Below are 23,518 nucleotides of genomic sequence, written 5' to 3'. Positions count from 1 at the left end.
AGGTGCATATAAGGGGTGTGCCCATGTCTGTGTGTGTGTTTCTCTCTCACTGATAGTGTCTCTCTGCATGTGTGTGAGGATTGTGGGTTTAGTGGTCATCAATTAAATCTTGCAACACCCAATTCCCTGGCTCCCGTCACGCTCTGAAGCCAAGGCAGCTAGGACACCACAGGCCCTTCTGTCTCAGAACATGTGCTGTAGACTGAAGGGATCAGCATTTAAAGTCCAGGCTGTGCTACTTGGAAGCTCAGGGCAAGAGGCCCCAGGGTCACTTCAATGGCAGCTGAAGCGTACCATTGTGAACAGAGATCTGCCCTTCACCTCTCGGGCCCTTGCTCACAACTGACTGGTCAGACAAAGGGGAGCAACTTTGGTGGTCGCAGCTCAGACTCTGGTGGCCAAGGCTGTAATCTGGCCTGGGCGGCAGTGGCTGGTTAGGACCCAGCCAGCGTGGGACTGAATCACCTCCAAGTTAATCGAGGTTAATAGTAGGATCATGTTGGTCGGTTTGTGCTGTGGCTGCCGAAAAAGAGACGACTTCAGCTTCTGGTATTTCTGGTATTTCCAGTCCTGAACCTTCACAAGCACAAGTCTTCACCCCCATGCCGAGGGAAGGAAAGTTAAATAAGGAGCTGAGGCTGGACTGGGGGAGGCTGGGGCCTGCAGGTCCTGGTAGGTCAGAGCAGAGAGTGCCCAGAGCTCCAGAGAAGAGGGATCAGCAGGAGTCACATCAGAGAAGGGGACACCCAGGAGCTAATCTAACCCACAGAGCCATTAGACAGAGGAAAGGGGCTCAGAGTGGAGATGCCTCTGGTCACTACTTTGCCAGGAGAGAGGGAGATCTGAGCAAGGGGAAGTCACTGCAGCTCCCTCTGCCATAGAAACTGGTGCTGCCTTCAGGAAAGAACAACGGGGCTCCAGAAACAGGCCTCATGCAGCCAGCCACGGAGAAAACTCATCACTCCTCCCGAGCGCTTCCAAAGCGCATCTGCTCTGCCCTGTACCCGCCTGCTGTTCTAGTCCTGGTCATAGGCGCCGCCTCTGCGGGTGCTCTGGGGCTTGAGCACCCATGGGAAAAAACTAATGGGTGCTCAGCTAATTGGAAGCGCCACCAAACAGCTGTTTGGAGGCTTGGGGAGGGGCTTGGGGGAGGGTGGAGAGCAGCGAGCAGGCAGGGGCCTCAGGGAGGGGACGGGAAGAGGTGGAGCGAAGGTGGGGTCTTGGAGGAGGGGGCGGATCAAGGGCAGGGCCTCGGGTGAGGGGACGGAGCAAGGATGGGAAAGAGTCGGAGGGAAGGCAGGACCTTGGGGGAAGGGGCAGAGCACCCCGGGGGAAATAAAAGTCAGCGCTTATGGTCCTGGCCACCCCCAGCTCTGCCAATGCATCTCAATACTGACGCGCCTCCACACTATTCTAGTCCCCCTCAGCTCTACAAATACATCTGAGTCCTGACCCGGCGCTCTGCCCTACTCGCCCCTGCGCCCTCCCTGCTCTACAACACGCCTGGGGCTCGTTCCCTTTGGTCCCAGCACTGTCAGGAAGTTAGCACAGTGCTCGCAGACGGTTACAATGTAGGAGGCTGGGGTAGTCCACGCCAGAGATCATTTCATTAAGATGGATGGTTCTGAGTCTATAGAGGAACAGGAGTCTCTGTAGTTGGAAGGGTGAGAGCCAGAGCCGGCATAGCAGCATGCAGAGAGCGATGAGTGTTTTACTGCTTTTGGGCAGCAGAGGGCATCATCCCCAGGTCTCACCCCCAGCCTGCTTCACCCAGGAGTAAGGAACGGTCCAGCCGTGCTCGCTGACAGGCCTAGCTCACGGCTTGTTCACTGACCAGAGAAGAGACCAAATAAAGAAAGCATCCTGCTGCTGTTGGGCCCTTGCAAGGGGGAGCTTCTTGGGGAGGCAGACGAAGCTGCAGAGCCACTCGAGTAGCTTTGCGGGGCCAGTTCCACCTCAAACACCCTGCAAGACAGAGTTCAGGCTGAGAGCCCATGGCCAGCCCACGCCCCTGTGCCAGCCCAGGTACAGACCAAGCCCTGCTATGCTGGCAGAGGGCGGCTCTGCAGCACGGGCACGGAAATTGGGGTTCACAACAGAAATGCAGACAGCAGCTAAGGAACTGGGCCAGGTTAAAAATAGCCCCAATGAACCTTCCTGTACAGCATGTCTGGGAGTCACAGGACCAGGAGGTACCACATGCTTTACTACCACTCTGTCTACATCCTCCACAGCTTCCCAGGGCCCTCCACAGCCAACTGAGCCAGTCCAGGAGCCGCAAACAGCGACTGTGCCAGAATCCCATGGCTGCACCCCTTGGTAATCCCCAGTGATGGCTACTTGCCATCTCCAACCCCCAACTGCTCGCCACCAACCCCCAGCAAAACCAAGCTGTGCCTGTCTTTTGGGAGAGTAGCACATTACCGTTCTATAAACGGGTGCGTGGCAGGGAGAGGTGGCATTTCTGGCTGAAGCGAAACGATAGCATCGGGCCATCTCCTGCCCTTCATCACATGGTAGCTCTGATGCTGCCAAATAAATCGGACTCCCCACTGGAGTACTGGTGTGCACACGCTGCATGGGTCTACAACAGTGGTTCTCAAACTTTTGTACTGTGACCCTTTTTACATAGCAAGCCTCTGAGTGCTAAATTAAAAACACTTTTTTATATATTTAACACCATTATAAATGCAGGAGGCAAAGCGGGGTTTGGGGTGGAGGCTGACAGCTTGCGACCCCCCATGTAATAACCTCACAACCCCCTGAGGGGTCCCAATCCCCAGTTTGAGAACCCCTGGTCTACAAGATGCAGCCGTTTCCCCCAAGTTCTGCCTCTGTCTGCGTCACTGCTATGGCCCCAGCTGGATGCTCGTTATCTCCCACCTGGAAGCTCACGCCTCAGTTCAGTTCACTCCCTTGCCCAGATGAGCACACGCCTCCGGACAGTTCGCTCACCTTGTGTCACTACCTTGCCAAAGACCGGCAGGGTGTCCAGCGTGGAGCAGTTCCAGCGACGGTTACGGAATTGGTACTGGCACTCCTCAATGGCCAGCTGGGCTCCCCGGCGCACCGAGTCCATCACCTCCAAGTTCCTCTTGCACATCTGCACTTGGCGCTGGATTAACCCTTTCAGCTTCTCACAGGTCTCTTCCTCGGAAATACTCCCCACGGAGGACAGCTTTGCCAGGTACCTGTCAGCACACCCAGCAACATCGGTTAGAAAGGTTTGTAGCGCAGGAGAAAGAACTGTCCCAGCCTCTCCCTGGGAAACGCTGCCCCTTCATTTCCCTCCCCAGGCAGCTGTTTGGATATCAGGGACTGCCTTGGGCACAGACCCCTGCACTCCTGAGGTTGGGAAGACCCCTTGCCATTGCACTGACAACCTCCAGCGCTGGTGTGATCTCCACCCACGTGGCCCCTTCCAGTAGCCTGGATAAAGACACAAGCTGCTCTCCTCTCCTTCCTTCCTCACTGGAGCTGGAGGCTAGTGCCGGACTGGGTCCCCCTGCATCGTCAGGCTGGCTGGGACAGTTCTGCAGAATGGCCTTTCTGCCTCCGAGCAGAACAAGGGTCGCGACAGCAACACTGGGGCAGAGTACGGCCCTCCTGCCCAGCTACAGCATGGAGTACATTCACTCCATCTCTCAGCAGGGAGGCTGTTCAACAGCTCCACTCTGTCTGCCTAGCATGGAGGGGGATATTCTCGGCATGTTCTGAATATGCCCTGTCAAGTCTCCCGAGTACCAGCATATCCAAGTGCTACTAGGAAAAGCCAGAGGTCTCTCAAGTCAGCCAAAGCAAGCAGTGCAGCAGCTCGACTGCCAGCTGCAGCTGCCACACGGCTCCCTCCGCGCCGGCTGTGTTCTACTCATGACAAACATCTCCCTCAAACCACTTCCCTTCTTAGCCCTGCTTTTAGCTTCCCCAGCCACCTTCGCGTGGGGAGCCAGCCCTGGTGGGTGGTGGAGGCTGCCTGGTCCATCTTCTCGTGGGCATCCAGCCCTGGCGGGTGGTTGGGGGAGGAGACTGCTGGGGCCTTCACCACTTGGAATTCTAGTGGGGCACCTTCCAGGTCCCCGCTCACAAACATGGGCTTGAGGGCTCACCAACCTGAAAAACGCTGCCTTTGCTTCCCTGCGCACCCAGGCTGCACTCTCCTGCTGCCTGGCACATTGCCCTCCAGGACTGAGGACATGCTGAGGCTGCTGCGCCAGCCTGAGGCTAGGGGTACTCAGTGACAGTGTTCTGGGGAAGAGGTGCACGTGGGGGTATAACCCCCCCCCCCCCCTACCCGCACTTCCAGTGATTTCTCCCCTTGCCACTCTCCAGGCCCACTCCACTTCCTGGCAGTTACTGGAATCACTCCCCCACAAGACTTCATGGGCTTCCAGAGGATTACCCCACTGCCTGGGCTCCCCCACGCTCAGGAGAGAAGTGTGAGCGCCTGCTCACGGACTCTGGAAGGGAGGGGCTGGCGATCCCACCCCAGCTCAGTCCAGTGAGGGGAGGTTCATTAGGTTTCTTGGAGGACCATTATTTGATCTTCTTCCCAAGGCCCAACCTCTTGGCCTGGCATTTTGATCCCCTCGGTCACTATTTCTGAGTAGCTCGGGACATTGGTACGTTATTCCTACAGGTCCTTGGATAATCCCACACCCTCTGCACCCGTGTGCCTGCCAGAGCAGACTCAGCCAGGGACCCCCTGGCAAACTCTGCCCTCACACAGCACTCTCCTGTCTGCAGCCGCTGGCTCCCGCTGACGTGCTGGAGAGGGCACTGCCAGTAAAGTGCTGTGCTGCCTTTAGGGGTAGGGAGCTCCTACAGCTTAGGGCAGAGTTCCAGACAAGTTACTCTCTGAAACTGGAGTCAGGACTAAATATGTATCAATAAACCCGGGGGGAATCCTTACCACCATTCAGTGCTTGGACACACAGTTTAAAATCACCCCCGAAATAGCTGACAGCCAGAAAAATTCGAAGTTACATTTAGCTACCCTGGCACAGCAAGATGAAGCAGCAAGGGCAGAGTTAAGATTGTTTGAAGCACCTCAGGTCAATTTGTTTTTGAAAGTAGAATCTGGTCTTTGAATTTCCTGATTTTCAGGAGTTTGTGTCTTACAATGTTCTGTTAAGGATCCTTCCCTTACAAAGTGAAGCTCTGTTCTGAGAAGGGACTACACAAGAGTGACTCCTTATTGCACAGTTTGCTCCCCTTGGGTCTCAAGTGTCAAATCTGCTGACTTCAGCAGTACATAAGTTTTCAGTGTGTTAGCTCTGTGGAGCCAGCTCAGCAGGAGGGGGCTGGATTCTGTTCCCTCCTGCACATCAAGAGAATTGCTCACTAAATTCCAATTGGTTATACTTGTACAAAATCACCTCTGGTGTCTGGGCTGCACAGGTGTCACTGAAGGCAGAATCTGGCCTGTGGAATCCCTATTACTAATGATGTGCAAGACAGAGAACCCAGCTTGACTCTCAGGTCCCATGGGAGTGCTGGCAGTCAGAAAAAGCATGCAATTTTCACTTGTAAATTGAGCACATTTGATAGGGAGCTAATGAGACACAGACAAACATGGCGTGTCTTGCTGCCATATTTTTAGAGTGAAACTCTTTTACAACCTTAACCCCAGTTAAATCTACTTGTCCAAGAATTTATGTTCTTTTAAGACAATTACTTGCTTATGTAAAAGCACCTCAGTGACTCCTTAATGTACATTATTGGCTTGGAAATTCTACTGTGGCCAAACCTAGGTTTGACATCTTTCTGTCAGAGCCTCACCTCCTCCCATCAAGCCAGGGTCCTGAGATATCTGTGGCAGGCTAGGATACTGGGAGGGATGTCTGCTGTTTCCATGCAAAGCTGCTCTCTGCTCCTCCAAGATGACAGGGGCAGATAATACATCACTACTTTGCTTCTGAAGAGACATTAACCTACCTTGAAACCCCCACCTTCCCCTGAGTTCAGTAACTATTATCCTTGTTTTACAGATATGGAAGGAGAGGCACAGAAGAGTTAAGAGACTTGCACAATGGTGGATTAGTCATGGGAGTAGGAGTTAGGAAAATTGGGTTCTAACTGCAGCACCAATTCCATGCAGTATGACTGTGCCTTGGGCTTTCTCTTCTGTGAAAGGGTATTTGCTATCCCCTTGGGGAGAGTGCCATAAAAGTACAGACCAGGGCCACAGAGTGGGGTACGGAACTCCTGGCTCCTAACCCATTCCAGGAGAATGTTCTCCTTTTTCCCGTTCTTGGATCATGCCCACAAATGCAGTATTTGGGGCACCTCCTAGTGCTCAGAGAACCCCCCCCAATTAACACTTTCCACAGCTGTGCAGCCAGCACCACCGACGATTCAGCAACTGGTCTGAACACAAACAAGCTGGCAGGAGGAAGTGATGCCACAGGTGAAGCAGCTGCTGGAGGCAGCCATGTTAGGGTCAGCTCTGTTCGGCACATGGGGAAACTCTATTTGGCAAATGGGAGAGGAGAAAATTGCTTCAGAGACCCACTGTTCTTTCTAGCTCGGCAGAATTCTCCAGGCGATGGGGAGTCAGAAATTCAAAGCAGCGTAGGAAGAGAAGCGTGACAGGGCCCTTTCAAACCTTTCCAAGCAGATGCTCCAGATAAGAGGCTTCCCAAACAAATACTTATTACTGTACTGTTTAAGAAGATAAAACAAAGACAAAAGATGTTTCAGAGAACTGCATCTGTCACCGAGAGAGGAGCTGTTAACTGGATGCACAAGAGACACAGGCTGGATGAAGCTATCCAGAATGCTCATAACTACTCCCTCCCCCATGGGGGCTATAGCCACATGCCTCCATCTCCACTCACCACGTCTATGCACCCACCCCTCAATGCTGTTCAGCACTGCTCCATGCACAGCACACAAACACAAGCACGCACCCCCGCTGCCGGCGACAGCACAGTCCGACTGCCAATGTAACATGGGCCTGATCTATTCAAGGATGGCCTCACCTACTGTTACGCAGAACCTGCTTTCCAAACGCATCTCCTCCCGAAGCTCTTTCAGGAGACCTCACTGTAGCACCAGATCTGTTGCTGAAGGAGTCCAGCCAGGTCACTGATGCAACAAAAAATCCTTGCCAAAGCGCAAGACAGTCCCCAAGAAGCCAGCCAGAGAAACTGAAGAGATGAACATGAAAAAAAAACATCTTGCTCTCTTTGGAAGGAGGGGAGTCGTGAAGTGTGGTGCTTTGAGCTACTACCACAGACAGTCCACTAGGGGGCCTCTTGGAAGCCAAGGAGAAGGTCTGCCGGCAGGAGACAACAGAGCACTTCTTTCTATAACTTCAAACCGGTGTCCTGAATCACACCACACAACCCCGGCAGCCACAAGTCATGTGGGCCTATGGCACGTAACCACGGCCTCAGTTGTGGATGTCTACAGCCCAGTCACTTTTCCAGATACCCTCAGGGCCTCTTCCCAGGGGAAACAGCCTCCCCTCTTGAGAACAAAACCAAACACAAACACACACACACACACACACACACATTTCAGTAAGAAGTTTCTGGAAACACTTGGTTCCTGTCAGGGCTGGGCTCTGGGGGGTCCTGGCAGAGCAAGGTTCCGGGGTGCCAGGCAAGTCGCCATCGCATCACAGCTATGAGAGGGGGTGGGTTATGCGAGCTAAGTTGGTTGAACTGGAGATGCCTCTGCCGGCTGCTCTGATCTTTCTAGTCTCCCCTGCTTTGACTCCAGCCTGACAAGCTCTCCAGCCTCCCTCTCCACCGTAAATCCAGTGATACCCTCCAGCTCTCACTCCCCTTCTCCCTCTGTGCTCAGGTACCGGAGAGCAGCCCTACTCTGCCTTTTAGCACATGGGGGTGGTCTCCTTGTAGTCCATCCCACTCCACTCCTGTCCTGTCTTTTGCATAGAAAGCATTCTGGGTATTGCCATTACAGAGAAAGCCAGGCTTCAGCAGCCACTTGGGAGCAGGCCGAATGCTGCTTTCTGGAGCCTGGCAGTGAGGCCAAGGGGCCATTTTGCGTCACCCTACTGGAGAGGAACTGCAGAGACCTGTGACTGCTGATGGGCGATTACCACAGTCAGTGGGAGGAGACGTTACATGGCCAGCGAAGCATGGCATGTGGCAGGCATGGGTGCTGTCAGCAGGCCAGCACCCCAAAGCATCGGGAAACTTCTATGGCTCCACATAGACAAAGCTGAATGAGAGATGTTGGCCCTGGCGCGGGCTCCTCTCTCCCCCGAGGTGGGGCGGGGTAGAAGAAAAACAGGTGCATCTCACATTGCTCTTCTCCTGATCCTTGGCAGACACAGGTTAGGAGGGGAAGTAGGTAAATATCCACTCTTCCTCCCTGTCTCTAGGAGAAGAGGGCAGTCCCCCATCCGCCATCTCTGGGGCTGTTCCCACCACACATTCCCATGATCAGAGGGCCCCAGGTTTCATGCCTACATTTTGTGGTGCATCGGCCCTCTTGTCCCAGAGGAGGCTACGGAGTATTTCTACACCATTTTGAGGTGGGGACCAAGCTGCCTTAGGCCCCGGACTGAGCCATAATCATCTTGCCAGCATCCCTTCACTGTGACCATGGAAACTTCGGGCTCCACCATTCCATCTTGCCCTTAAAAGGGACACTGTCATAGCATTTTTCTCTCTGGAATTAGACAGTCATTTCCCCTTTGCACACGCGCAAGCTAAGGCTGCAGGAGCAAATCACTCCAGTGCCTGCATTCTGCAGGACCACTTTCCACCCCTCATTTCCACCAGTACCATATCTAACAAGCTCTACTGCAGTGCTCATGTCCGGACAGCCTGCCTTGCAGTCTGTTCTACCGCACAATTGCTTTTGCTGCTAATAGCTGTCTTCGAGACACCCCAGAATTTCCCTGCCTTTGCTGTAGGCCGTTGCTCCTTCTCCTGCTGTCTTCCAGCTCAACTCCGGGTTCACTAGCCTGCCAATTCTCAAGTCTATAGGGATAGTTTCATGACCCAAGGCTCCTAAACCTGGCATGCAATCGTATTGGAAACTGCTGGGCCTGGAATGAGAAGCTTATCTTCAGAGGGCAAGAGCCAGCACGCTGACCAATGGCTGCCTCATCCCTTCGACATGTGACAAATTGAGGCAAACTACTAAAGTCTTCAGAGAACCCCTCTATGTACAAGGCCAGTCCCACTGGGCAACGCCAGACAGCAAACCCACAACTAAGCAACACAGTCGAGATGGAAGGACCTGGGTAGTTATAGGCCTGTCGGCCTGACATTGGTCCCAGACAAGAGTGCGGAGTGGCTGATACTGGACTTGACTTATAAAGAATTAAAGGAGGGTAATGGATTTCTGTGAAATAGAACCTGCCAAAAATCTCTTTTTTTGATGAGATGACAAGTTTGACTGATAAAGGTAATAGTGTTGATGTAAATTAATGGAGATAACCCATCTCCTAGAACTGGAAGGGACCTTGAAAGGTCATTGAGTCCAGCCCCCTGCCTTCACTAGCAGGACCAAGTACTGATTTTGCCCCAGGTCCCTAAGTGGCCCACTCAAGGACTGAACTCAGAACCCTGGGTTTAGCAGGCCAATGCTCAAACCACTGAGCTATCCCTCCCCCATGTAATATACTTAGACTTCACAACATTTTGATTAAAAAACTAGAATATGAAATTAAGATGGCACACATTAAATGGATTAAAAACTGGCTGACAGATCTCAGTATGTAATTGTAAATGTGGAATTGTCACTGAGTGGGTGCGTTTCCAGTGGGGTCCCACAGGGATCAGGTCTTGGCCCTATGCTATTTCATATTTGTATCAATGTCTTGCAAGAAAACATAAAACTGTCAATGATAAAGTTTGCAGATGACACAAAAACTGGGGAACTGGTAAATAATGAAGATGCCAGGTCACTGATTCAGAGCGATCTGGATTGTTTGGTAAACTAGGTGCAAGCAAACAATATGCATTTTACTACAGCAAAATGTAAATTTATACATCTAGGAATAAAGAATGCAGGCCATACTTACAGGGTGGTGGACTCTATCTTGAGAGGCAATGACTCTGATAAACATTTGTGGGTCATGGCAGATAGTTAGCTGAACCTGAGCTCCCAGTGTGACGCTGCAGCCAGTGGGATTCAGGGATGCATAAACAGGGGAATCTTGAGTAGGCAGAGATTATTTTACCTCTGGATTTGGTACTCGTGAGACTGCTGCTGGAATACTGTGCCCAGTTCTTGTGCCCCCAATTCAAGAAGGATGTTTATAAACTGGAGAGGATTCAGAGAAAACCCATGAGAATGATTAAATGATTAGAAAACCTGCATTACAGTGATAGACTCAAAGAACTCCATCTACTGAGTTTAACAAAGAGAAGGTTAAGGCGTGACTTTATTACAGTCTGTAAGTACCCAATATGGGGAACAAATATTTCATAATTGTTCTTCAGTCTAGCAGAGAAAGATCTAACACGATCCAATGCCTGGAAGTTGAAGCTAGACAAATTCAGACTAGAAATAAGGTGTAAATTTTTAACTGTGAGAATAATTAACCATTGTAACAATTTATTAAGGTTTGTCGTGGATTCTCCATTACCGACAATTCTGAAATCAAGACTGGATCTCTTTCTAAAAGCTCTGCTCTAGGAATTATTTTGGGGCAGGTCTCTGGCCTGGGTTATACAGGAGGCCAAGCCAGATGATCATAATTGTCCCTTCTGGCCTTAGAATCTATGAATTTCCTTTCCAATAAGATGTGTCTAGGGATCCAGCTAGCAAATGGATCCTATGAAGATCAGGAAGTCAGATTCTCACGGGTAAACTGACCCACCGGAGTACAGGTGCTGGGCCTTTGTGGAAAGAAGAATATGCATAACCCAAGCATCATTTGGCTCCCAAAGTAAGGGACTCTCTAAGTCACTTCTGCTTCAAACTGTTTCCCCAAGTAACTAGCTGGAAGCCCTTCAAGGGCTGTACAGAATCAGAACCAGAGTCTCTCAAACTTTCCTTGACATTCTCCACACCTACATATTGACTGTTTCCATTGGAACTATTCCTCTACAAAGTCCCTCAGCACAATAAGCAAACAACAAGGCACCACAGAGAAGGCATTAGATCCTAATTTAAAGAGGTATTTTCCTTCCTCTCTCATATTGGGCCTAGAACATAGCAAAGGAGCCAATTAGTCCCATGGCTCATTTGTAGTGGGCTGGCTTTCTTTTAGTGACACTGTCGCTTGCAGTGTAGTGCCTGTTACTCCTCTTTCTTTTAGCCTTTATGTCTCAGGAGTTTGACCACAACTCTAGTTCCTGTTTAAAAACCCAAAAGGGCTCTTCTACACACAAGTTGCACTGGTTTAACTAAGGCAGGATAAAGACCCACCTTAGTTATATCAGTACAACTTTGTGTTTAGACTAGGCCAAATCTCAATTCAAAAACGTCTGTGACTCATCCCCTCTGCAATTGTTTTGTCTGCAACACTGCAAGATCCCTCCTAACCCCAGGGCTCTTAAAAATTAATCTTGTTTTTATTTAAAATATACCCAAGGATAATAGCAACTTCAGGGGAGAAAGCTTCCTGGAGCAAGAACAAGACAGCCCATGCAGGTTGGCAGATAAAACAGAAATTAGGGGAGATAAACTTCTGCATTTCCCACTACAGAGAATCTGAGTCATTGAGATGTTCACTAAAGACAAAGACATAGCAAGTGTCTTGCAGAGAAGAAGCCATTTGGATTTTTAAACAAATCTACTCTGGGTGTGTTGGTGCCTCTGATGTTCTTGTTTTGTGACTATTGTAGTGAGCACGGGGCCATTTCTGTGACTCTAGTGCCACCAGACCTTATTGCCAGAAACATACCAACAAACTGGAGGGAGCTCCAAAGAGTCAGGAAAATTAGCAGAAGGGTGGATGGCTCGAGGAACGATTAAGAATAATTTGGTTTAGAATTAAACAGAAAACTCAGTCTGAAAGACACCCTGACAGTGAGCTTAGTTAGACTGTGGAACAGTTCGCCTAGGGCAGGGGAAGCAGACCAGGCTGCCAGAACTTTTAAAAAGACTGGGCCAAACACTAGTAAGCGTACAACGGAAAGCATTGGCTGGGATTAGATGGGGCCTAGGATTGTTTTTGGTTTAATTGTTCTGCTTTCCTTGACTCAGACACCTTCTCTAGTCACTGCCCTATCTCCATCCTCCCCACTCTGCAAAATGCTGGAGAAAGTTGCCTTTTCTAATCTCCCACGTGACCTCGCACACAACAACCTGCACCAGTGCCAGGTTGGTTTTCACTCTGGCCACAGCACAAAAGCTGCCCTCTGTTTAGCCAGTGGCCTGTGTATCACAGACTATGGCACCATCTGCCTGATATAGCCTCATCTACACAACCACTCTCTCATCCTCCTGGACTACAGCACACGAGGACACACAGTCACACTGCTATAAAAGGCTGAGGGCCTCTAAAAGTGACCGTTTCAAGCAGTCTGTCTTACATTTATTTGTGACAGTTTAAAAAGGGCAAGTTACAGCTTTTAAGGCATAAGGGGCCATTATGCTCATCTAGTCTGGCCTCCTGCATAGCGCAGGCCAGAGAATTTCTCACTTAGCAGTTCCTGCATCAAGCCTAGAACTTCTGCTCTAGCTCAATTAGATATTTGAGAAAGTGATGTCCAATCTTGACTTAAAGCGATGGAGACTCCACCACATTGCTGGCTAAGCTGTTCCAATGGTTAATTACCCTCCCAGTTAAAGATCTGCCCCTATCGCCAGTCTGAACACGTCTAGCTTCAGCTTCCAGCCACTGGATCTTGTTCTGCCTTTGTTTGCTAGATTCAAGCGGCTTTTGCCATCAGAAATCTTCTCCCCATGTACCTACAGCCTGCTCAGGTCACCTCTGACCCTTCTCTTGGCTAAACTCGATCGATGGAGCTTCTTTAGGCTCTTGCTGTAACTGAGACGTGTCGGACGGGACGCTGGAGCCTGAGGGCTCCATAGCAGACGGTCGCTGTGGGGAGAAGCAGCGGCAGCACCGGGGAGCAGGGAGGTGTTTGTGCCTCAGGGATGATGCCCCATGGAATGCAGGGGAGAGACCGAGACTTTGGCCTCTGGAATCAAAGGAGCGTGACTGGAGCATAGAATCATAGAATCATAGAATATCAGGGTTGGAAGGGACCTCAAGAGGTCATCTAGTCCAACCCCCTGCTCAAAGCAGGACCAATTCCCAACTAAATCATCCCAGCCAGGGCTTTGTCAAGCCGGGCCTTAAAAACCTCCAAGGAAGGAGACTCCACCACCTCCCTAGGTAACGCATTCCAGTGCTTCACCACCCTCCTAGTGAAATAGTGTTTCCTAATATCCAACCTGGACCTCCCCCACTGCAACTTGAGACCATTGCTCCTTGTTCTGTCATCTGCCACCACTGAGAACAGCCGAGCTCCATCCTCAGCAGCCCCAGAGGCTGTCAGAGTTGGCGAGGGGGGAATTAACTTTAGCCCCTGCCCCAGTGTCTGCACAGAGCAAAAGGAGCTCCCTCCTCAGCAGAGACAGACATCTCCCCACATTGGCCTCTGGGTCTTCTAGGACACAGGGGTTTACCCCCCTTCCCCAGGGCCTGCCACAAGCAGAGCGGTTTCCCCGGAGAAAGGGGAGGCTCCCCAGGAAGGGGAAAGGAGCTCAGAGCATTGCTGCCAGAGGGAGAGAAAGGTCCTGGATGGATGCACCTGGAAGGAAGAGGGGCAATTTGAGGATTCTCTCATTCCCACCCAGGGAGAAGGGGCTGGAGCAGTTCCCCCCGCCCATGACTCTTTCAGGAGTCAATTACAGGCCAGGGAGAAGGGAATCCACTTCCTGTGGTTTCCTGTTGGCCTCTATCTGACAGTGGAGAGTGTCCTTGTGAACAGCTGGAGAGCCCCCATTTGTATTCTGCACACTCCTTAGGTACATTCATGTGCTTCTGCACTGCCCCACACCGCACTACTGTCACTGCCCCAGCCTGTCATGCCGCACACCTCCAGCATCTGTCAGCCCACACACGAACTCTGCTGTGGTGTAGCAGTAAGTGCATTGCACAATATGGGGCATGTTGCAATACCTCTGTGCTACTACACAGACATACCATGTCATGCACTAACACAATTCAGCAATCCTAGATTAGCACAATCAGCTGTGTGTGCTGCCAGAGAACGGAGTACAGAACCCAGGCATCTGTCAGAGGTGGATACAATACATCAAGCATCTGCCTAAGGCTGGGCAGGTAAATCTGGGAGCTTTCACCCACGGCCATTTGTCATTCATGGCTCTGTGGCAACATCTCACTATGCAGCATCCTACCGAGACAGGCCCTTTGCCATCTCCCATTAGTCAGACACTGTTTTCCGTAACTGTTTTTTAATGAAAGCGTCGTCCCTGAATTGATTCTGTTTCGGGCATTGGACTAGGATGTGTCCATCTCTCGATCTTCCTGTCACATCGGCCACACATTTGTTCTTCTCTTGGCTTGGCTTGGCAGCTCCCAATTTCCACCTCTAGTTAAAGTGACTAAGGCAGTCTCTCAGTGTGACACTTCCACATGATTACAGCTTCTGCCACACTAGGCTTCGCACTCACCACTTGCCCCCGCATGCCAGTCGCAGCACCGCTCCTAAAATTGGCCTCGCTGATCGTCCCACTCCCCATCACAATGGGGGGGGATCAGCCAGACCAAACCTGTCATAACGCCTGGAGCAGGGAGCCAGGCCCAGCCCCCTGGGATAGGAGCCACTGCTGCAGGGTGAGTGCAGGGCAAGTTCACTCTCCCACCAGCAGGCCCATGACCCACCAAGAGCCTTCCCCAGACCCATTGGGGGAGGCACAAGGCTGGGAAACACTGCTCTGTACTATGGCACACATGCACTGCCGCATGTTGCACACCTTGCAAACCCATTGCTGCATGTTGGCACACACTGACGTGCTCTGCCACACATTACTGCTCTGTGCCAAGGTTTCTTTGCCACAACAGTCACAGAGTCTGAGAAATGCTGTCACTGCTGACTCTCTCTGTGCTGCTGACACTGTCACAAGCCTGTCATGCAGTGCTGAATACGGTCCAATTGCTATTATTCTAAAGGAGAAAAGTGCCATTGGCACCGACTCGATCTTGTTGCTCAACCTTCAAATCAGGAAACATATTGCAGCAGAGTCCAACTTTACAACGCCATTACCCCAATGTGCACACTGGCAGGCTGACAGGACCCCAGGGGCAGCGCTAACTTGCATACAACTTACAGGAGTTCATGAACTGGTTTAACTGAATATAAACGCACAAACTCACAATATTAACTCTTCACTGTCTCTTCCTCCATACGCGAAGAGAAACTGCTCCTCTGCTGGCTGCAGCATCCAAGTGCTGGCAGTGCTGAAATCTGCAGCAACTATAAGAAGTTGCTGTGTCTGCTAAAAGTTGCAGTTGCCACCACAAAACCGCTGCCCACAGTTTTCTTACAGCCTTAAATATTGCCAACCCGAGTGTCTAAAAATCCTGAGTCAGGGCCCCCCAGGTCATCGGATTTTTATCAAAACTAGCACATTTGGGGGTTTATTTGCCTCCTGGCTTGAGCCTTTAGGGAACACTTGGGTCATGTTTTCAAGCTTCCCTCTGCAACTAAGAGGGCTAGAAACTTTTTAAGCGAAAGCTGAGACTCTCCTGTATTCACAGGACTCCAGGATCCAAGCCTTAAAAATATCCACAAAATACCAGGAAAGTTAGTGAACCTGCCTTGGTAAAGACGTACGAAAACACGTCGGAAACAGATTCTTGAGTTTGTTTGGCACTTTTATCACTTTTAAGAAAGTCAATAGACTGCTTCCACGTACGCCATCCAAGAGCTCGCAGGAACCTTCCCTTTCTCAGCCTGGGAGGCAGCACTTTTTAGTTCAGTTTCACTTCTCAGATACCCTCCTTCACACCCAGATTCAGGGTGGTTCCTGCCTGCCATGAACCACCAAGTTATCAATTTACCACCTGCTCAAGAAGCCCCAAATAAGGATGTTCCCCATCACTAGCTATCTGAATATTGCTGATCAAGTTACCTTCTATGTCCTGACAAACTTAGTCCTGGAGATTCCCTGCCAGCTAGGACCTGGTCACTGATGGCATTAGTAGCTTCTAAAAGGAGCCCGAGATCAGGGCCTTGCCCATCCCAGCTAATCCCAAGGTCTGGGAGATTTCAAACTGTTTTTTCTGCCACCAAGATACAAACCTTTAAACCACTCGCTGTTTTTTTTGGGAAAACTAAAGCTGGCTGGGCTTGTCGTAAACTGTTGCAAGATTTTTTAATCGATTTTGAAATACAAATGTCCTACAGAATAATTTGCGGCTTTTAGCTCTTCTTCCTTTTGCCCTCCATGGAAGGGTGTCCCCTGCTGCGTGCGACTCTGGGGAGAGCTTGCTGCATGGACAACCCAATGCCTCCCTCAGGATTAGAGAGCAAAATATGAAGTGACAAAACATTGATGGTGGGTCTCCAAAGGAACCCTGGGGCAGCACAAAGGAGCTCCCCACCCCGCTCACAGAATCTGTTCCCAAATCTGGGTCCTCAAATCTCTCCTCTCCCGGAATACTCCTAGTCAGCCATTCATTCTGCCTCCAGGACCGCGCTCACAACAAGATGGTCAGTATGTAAAGAGACTGTGGTTCTAGCTTGCAGTGTTGGTCTGTCTGTTTTGTGCTGCCATAGGCTGGCTACCTGGGAGTGTCCACTATGTAAGGTCTGGAACAGGGAGAGTGACCAGGGGAAAGGGGACATGGCAAGAGTGCCTCTAGGTTCCAGCCATTCCCACCTGCGCCAGATCAGCACCTTGGGGCTCTCGGCAGCCAGACATCAGTTTTGGGCTGGACCAGGCCACAGCTGGGCTGGAAATCTAGAGCTACAAGGATGATGTAAAGGTAAAATCCACAATGAGTGGATTTTAGCCAGACCTGAGAATCAGGACCTCTTGCTGCTCTGGTGGAAGCTGGGAAACCTCCAGCTGAAGAGAACTCTGTCATCCACATCCAGGTAGTTGTAAGAGCAGAGCCAACCAGACAGCCAAGTGAGGGAGAATGATCAACCCAGGGCCCAGTTCCCCATCGCCCTGCATCATGGATAGCCATTTGCACCAGCACCAGCAGAGTAAGCGCTACCAAATTAGAATTGTGCACTCACAACACCAACTTTCAAAGGTGTCCATGAGACGAGGTGCCAGGCCGAGGAGAATCAGGCCCTGTGTTTGCAAAGCAAAGGGAAATCTCCGGATGAAAGGGGCTGTAGAAATGCAAAGCATTATTCCTTCCTCTCTGGCCCTCTAACGCAAACAGAATGAGACCACAGAGACCAACTTTCCAGCCGGCCTCGCTTTGTAAGTCACAGATTTGTAGGTATTCATAGAACAGTCAAATCCACTTTCTTAAAATTTAAACACCTCCCCACTTCCTCCCCCCTCAAAACAAACAAAAAACCCAACAACTGTGCTCCTGGCCCTTTAAGCCAAATCTCAGCCCAGAGGGAAATGTTACTGCCACATCTCTACCCCCTATTTACAGGGGCTAAAGAGCTGTTGGCGGCACACCCTGCTATACAGCAGCATAACCGCATCTCAGAATATTTACAGCACATGGAGAGCCTCCTGCAAAGCTCCCAGAGACCAACACAGTTTTAGCTGGATAACAGCATGAAAATGAAGGCAGTCACTAATGGTTTCTGGATGAGCGGGTGCCCAGGGTTCTCCACACACAAGGGATCTTTTTTCTAGAGCTTCGAGAAAGTCATCCTAATAATCCAAACAACCAGTCACATCTTAAAAAGCCAATAGTGTCAAATACAGAATCAGGAGAAACCAGGCTTTGTAGTGCCTGTTAGTTTACTGGCTACAGTTATCCAGTTAGATTGGAACTTGCCAACAAAGTTGTTTGGTGATGATTTCATTTGCGCACCTAGAGTCAGAACTCTGACCATCCTCTCCCACTTCGGTGAGGTACTCAGCTAGTACACTGCTAAGTGCTTGGGTCAGTGCCCCTTTGGAAAAATGCCACATGCATCCCATTTGCACCACCTAGAAAACGCCCTGGCACGTACAAGCCATGTTTTTGAGTGCATGCACTGGGTGCAGGGTTTGGAATATTTTAGCGCAAAAATAGCAACGAATCAAGAATTTAATTCAATCCTATAAGCCAGTCACAGTAACACCTGCAATGCAATGCGTTGGAAAGTAACACAAGCCATGGACTATCCAGGAGTGAAACTCCTATGCGTGCAGCAAGCTTCTCTGCTCCTCTGGAGATCAGTGCTTAATTTGTAATGAAAGAGGTGCCAGGGCTCAAGCAAACTTTTTTACTTTCATAACTGACCCGGCAAGCCCAGAGGTGCTGGGCCTAGAGGTGCCTGGGCTATGAACTGCCAAGCCTAGAGATACCAGGGCTCATCCCTGGCAAGCCCTGGCACACATTAAGCACTGCTGGAGATAATGTTTGGCCAACTGTGAGAGGCATGCAGAGGCCAAAGGAGATGTTCCCTTCTCCTGGCACATACCCTCACTCTGGGGCTCAGATCTACTGGGCACTGACCTTTCACTTCAGTATAGTGTTTGGTATGAGGCTTCCACTGAGCCTGGAAATGTAGGAGGAAAAGCAAGGCTACAGGTGTCAAACAGGAGAAAGTTTCTAGTTCCAAATCTGGAAATGGCTTAAGGGCAGAGATTTCCTGGACATGCAGCAAACCCAGCAGCAACTCCCAACATCCAGAGACTGACAAAATATGCCTGAGGTTTACTTTCTAGCCAGATATAAAGTATCTTGGTTTGTTTAATGATCAGATTTTGCAAACTCCCTTCCAACTCTGAAAATCTGTAGCAGAGGGATCCCTCTGAGGGACTGCAGGTCAGTCAATCCAGAAGATCCCAAGATGCTTCTCCTTTACAGATTATAAAACGCATAAACACTGGCCTACGAACCAATCTAAACAGGCTTTCCCCAGCTACCTCCTTAGAGCTCGGCCATGCAAAGCAAGGAGTTTGTGAAAATGTCCAATTCAACTGTTACAAGCTGTCTGTCTCTGAAGCGTTTGGGGAATGCGAGTTCCAACAGGTTAAAAGAAGCTTTAGAAAAACTCTTGTCTTGTGAAACGCTCACTGAGCTTAATCACTAATCCAGCAGGTTTCTGGAAAAGCAAACTCTCTACAGAGCTGTGCCACTGAACATACACACCTACACACAAGCCTAAAGAAACATGCACACAAATACTACATATCTGGGCATAAGGGAACACATATCAAAAAGAGCCACACGCTGCCTGCCCAGGCTGAATGCAATGGCCATGGGCCACGTGTGCTGTACACACACATACATGCAGTATACACAGGCCTAAAGCAAGACACAACACTCTACACAGAATACACATGGTATGTGGGAAACATGCAGGGTATACTCATTCTCAGACTATCTGATCGCTCCCGGGTCCTTCTTTCTGTGTTTACTGCCTGAGGGCAGCCCTTTCTTTTTGATGTCAGGAGCGGGACTTGCCTGAGTCCAATAGGCAAAGAATAAAAACACCAAGTTGTAGATTGTCTTTTTATTGGACTAGCTACATTTGTTATGCCAGACTCCATTCTTTTCTTCCAAAAGCAGTGAAATGAATCTCTGCTTTCCCGCCACACTGTTGGCAGGAATTGGTGCCTGGAAGTAAGTGCTTGGAATGAGCCCTCCACTCCCACAGAGCTTCATCCCCACATGTCCATCTTCTTAGAGAGATCCACTATAACCTAGAAAGTACAAACTGTTGCACACAAGCCCCCAGTCGCTGGCAGCTAAAGCCGCCTATGCTCGGTTTTCTCGAACAAGAACCAAGTGGGCTGCAATGCTGCAACGCACTCAGCTCCAGTCATGCAGTGTATAGAGGCCTAGGTACCAGGACTACATATCATAATAAGGCATTTTTCAGCCTTGCTGTAATACAAATACACAAGTTAATGCATAATCCCACCCAGCCAGTGGAAATCCCTCTCAGTACAGCCAAACCTTATTTAAAAAAAAAAAAAAAAATCTTACTCCCCAGGGTGGTTTCGCTGAAGGCCATTTTCATTGGTTACAACACAGCTTCTCCTGCCCGCTACTCCTGTGAGTCAAACCCTCTTTGTCCAGAGGACAGTCCTGGGGAAAGCAGCCTCCACGCCCACCACTGCATCTCCACGCTGCCGTCCTCTTACACACATCTACTTTTACTACACAACGACAACCTTCCTGTTACACACAAACCCCACCCACTGGCGGATGAACAGCTACACATTCCCTGGCCCCTTCAATTTTTGGTAACCTTGTGTGATGGGCCAAATGGCTGGGTGGACGTGGGAAACCCGGCTCTGTCGGTACTGCATCAAAACAGAGCGCAGGGAGAAGCCTGGACGTGCTGGAGAGCTCAGAGTCCCTGTAAAAATCCCCAAATATTAAGATGATTCCACCTACAGAATTTTCCCCTTTTCCCAAAAGTCAGCCTGGCAAGCGTCTGTGCCAACTCCTCTGCAGAGTTCCTGGTAGGGCCATTATCCTCGGCCAGTACTTCCCCTTTCAGTCCTGCCCACTGCAGAAACCACCACCATAGATCCAGGACACGTCTTCACCAAATGTGAGGCAGCTGAAAAGCCGCCTCGTTGTCTGCTTTAACCCACCCAGCGTTTGCAAGAGACCCATGCCCCAAAACTCCTTCCACCTGACAAGGGAAAAAAAGGGGAGCCCAGTCACAGAGCATGGGGCAATTTATGTGACCCAAACAGGCTCCTTATAGCACCCTTCTCTCCAGCTGGCTATTTGAAGGATGACAGTGGCCACTCCAGGCACAGATTGGTCATCCCCTTGGTCTCCGTAGCATCCTCTAAATCCACTCAGCCACCACTGGCTTAAACAAGGGATAAAACATTGGCACCTGTGGATACAGAGCGGAACAGGGAGCACGGACTTGCTGCGGCTGACGGGACAATGGAAATGTCTGCAGGGGGGCATAAGCTAGACATACAGTATTGAGTTGAGGCAGAAATGACAAGGTCCTCCCTTATTCATTGTGAGAGCTGAAATGTAATGTCTCTGGAGATTAATCCCCTTTAATGAAACATTCATCACCCCTGTTCATGCCCATGGGAGATGGAGGTGCAGAGGAAGAGGCAACCCGGCCCTTCATATTTATTGTTATGCTACAAGTGGTAAGTGTAGCCATGGTGGCTTGTCCTGCTGCTGTGACCCAAGCCATGGATAGTGCAACAGTCACTCTGACCAGAGACTAGATTAGTTAAACCCTTGAACTGGGCTCTAACTAGAATTCAATCACAGCCTCGGGGGCTGATAAAAGCTGGGCGCAGCAGCAGCCTCCTCACCCACCAGAAGATATTAATTAGTCAAACTGATACTTAATTCAAAGTTATGGAGAAAGATGCTGCCCCCCCCCCCAGCAGGGTCCCCCCTCCCCAAGAGCCGGGGTCAGGGAGCACTTCCCTCAGCCTTGGCAAAGCTCTGGAGAAATTTTCTAGAACATGCAGCAGTTTTCCTCAGTGTTTACCTTACAAGTTATCTCAGTGTTTGTTCCAGGTCTTCCTAATCTAACTGGGCTCCTCCATATCATACCCTCAGAATCTGCATTTCTAGAGCTCCTCATCCCAGAGAGCCCCACAGCACCACTGATCTCCAGAGCTCTGGGACACAGCGTGCCAGCCAGATGGAGAACGCTAGGAGGAGGGGAAGCAAACCCCTACTCTTCTAACTAGGGCCAGGAGAGATCCAGTGTCCATCAGCACAGACAGGCCCTGAGGGGTGGGGAAGAGAAAAGACTTCTGCTAAACTGGGCTGTAGGTTTGTAACTTTGCCATTTTCTCTCTCCCCACTTCACCAAATCCTGTCCCCGATCATTCACTCGCTTATCATAACCGCAGCAAAACCCAGGCTGCATTTTGACCTGAGCTCTGACCTCAGGGCCTTGGTGCTACACAGATTAGTAACTTAAGAACAAATGCAGATGTAGCTTCTGCTTCCATAAAGTTATACTATAACTAGCCTAAATAATAAATAATAATTCGTCAGGGGAAGAGTTCTGCCTCACCTCTGCTGGGCGCCTGAGTGCCGGAGTTCACCCCAGTTAGCGACACCATGACCCAAAAGGAGTCTCTCGGGAAGCAGGTCATGACCTCAGAGCAACAGCAGGGTGGACAGGTAGGGCAATTTCACAGGGGGGCATTTGTTCTTTCCTCCCCACATGGAGAAGCCGTCCAGCACCCCCTGATCTCCATGGGAACCCAGACTACACCGGTACTGCTCTTTAACTGGCTAGGACCCCAGTACACTCCGAGGAAAGGGGGGTCCCAGCCCAGGAGGGCTGCGAGCAGGGCGGCCTGAGGCGGCGGCAGGAGACACGGGTCATGCTGGGGCTGGGACAGATAAGCAAGCAAGGGGGCTCAGCTCGAGCAAAGCGGAGTACAGCGGGCGGCCAATGTCAGCGCCTGCAGCAGCCGATCAGGTAGAGCCCCGCTGCCGAGCACGGAGCGAGGGAAAGGACGCACCGCGCACCGCCACTGGGCGTCACTTCTTGAGCCCGGCCAGCCCGGCTCCCCGGCGGGTTAATCGGCTGCCCCCTCGGATTTCCGCCGTGGGGAAGGCGAGGGGCGGCTGGCTTGGCGGAGGGGATCCCAGCCCTAGGGAGGGAACCAAAGGGCGAGAGGGACCCCCCGCCCCCCAAGCGTGGGGCCAGGCTGGCGCATGTTCCCCCTCCGGCCCCGCACCTTGAAGGCAGCGAGCTCCCAGGCGGACTCGGCTCCGCAGGGCTCGGAGCAAGCGCCGCCCGCGGTGACACCCCCCTGCCCGGCAGCGGCCGGCTCGGCTCGGCGCCCGCCAGCGAAGTGCCCCCGCGGAGCCCAGCGCGGGGGAGCCGGAGGCACCTGCTCCGCGGCGGGTCCGCCCCCAGCCCGCTCCCCGGCCCCGCACTTACAGCCAGTTGCTGGCGTTGGCCGAGAAGGCGGCGAGGATGACCAGCAGCAGGGAGCGCAGGGAGTACTGCGGGCTCATCCTGGAGGGCAGCCGGGCAGGGAGCCGGCGGGGCAGCTGCCCTGCCCGAGCCAGGAGCCCCGGCGGCGGCGGCTGGGGGACCCCCTGCTCCGGGCTGCCGGGCGCCCCGCCGGGCAGCCGATCCTCGGCGCCCCGGAGCTGGCAGGGCAGGTGCGGCGCAGAGCGGGGGCGCTGCCCGGCTGATGCGCCCGCGGCTACCGCTGAGCCAGACTGTCAGCTCGGCCGGCCGATCCCGGGATGGAGCCGCGGGGAGAGCGAGCGGGGGGCGGGCCGGGGGCGGGGGGAGGAGCAGGGGCGGCCCCAGGATGCGGCTACCTGGGCGGGTCCGCAGGCCGGGGACACCCCCAGGGCGGGACAGGGACGGCTCCGGAGAAGCGCTGCGGGCGGCACAGCGAACCGGACGGGACGCCCTGGGCCGGCGCATCGGCTGCGCCTCCTCCCAGCCCTGCTCCTCGGCGGGTCTCTCCACAGCCTGCCGCTGGGCCAGCCCAC

The 23,518-nt window shown here is 51.6% G+C and overlaps 1 protein-coding gene across 1 annotated transcript in view; it reads right to left on the bottom strand.

The window, feature by feature from the left end:
- The window catches only part of WNT4 (Wnt family member 4), a 28,587-nt gene extending 5,388 nt beyond the window's left edge, over positions 1–23,199 (bottom strand). Inside the window, exons 1-2 of the mRNA XM_024208759.3 lie at positions 22,950–23,199; positions 2,956–3,191 (exon numbers count right to left, since the gene is read on the bottom strand). Of these exons, the coding sequence (XP_024064527.1) occupies positions 2,956–3,191; positions 22,950–23,026 (313 nt within the window). The 5' untranslated portion in view covers positions 23,027–23,199. The remainder of the gene's footprint in view (positions 1–2,955; positions 3,192–22,949) is intronic.
- Between the last annotated feature and the right edge of the window lie 319 nt (positions 23,200–23,518).

This window comes from Terrapene carolina, unplaced genomic scaffold (genome assembly GCF_002925995.2).
Source record: "Terrapene carolina triunguis isolate 2854851 unplaced genomic scaffold, T_m_triunguis-2.0 Scaffold714, whole genome shotgun sequence".
Lineage (NCBI taxonomy): Eukaryota > Metazoa > Chordata > Testudines > Emydidae > Terrapene > Terrapene triunguis.
This window is presented reverse-complemented; position numbering and strand designations above follow the sequence as displayed.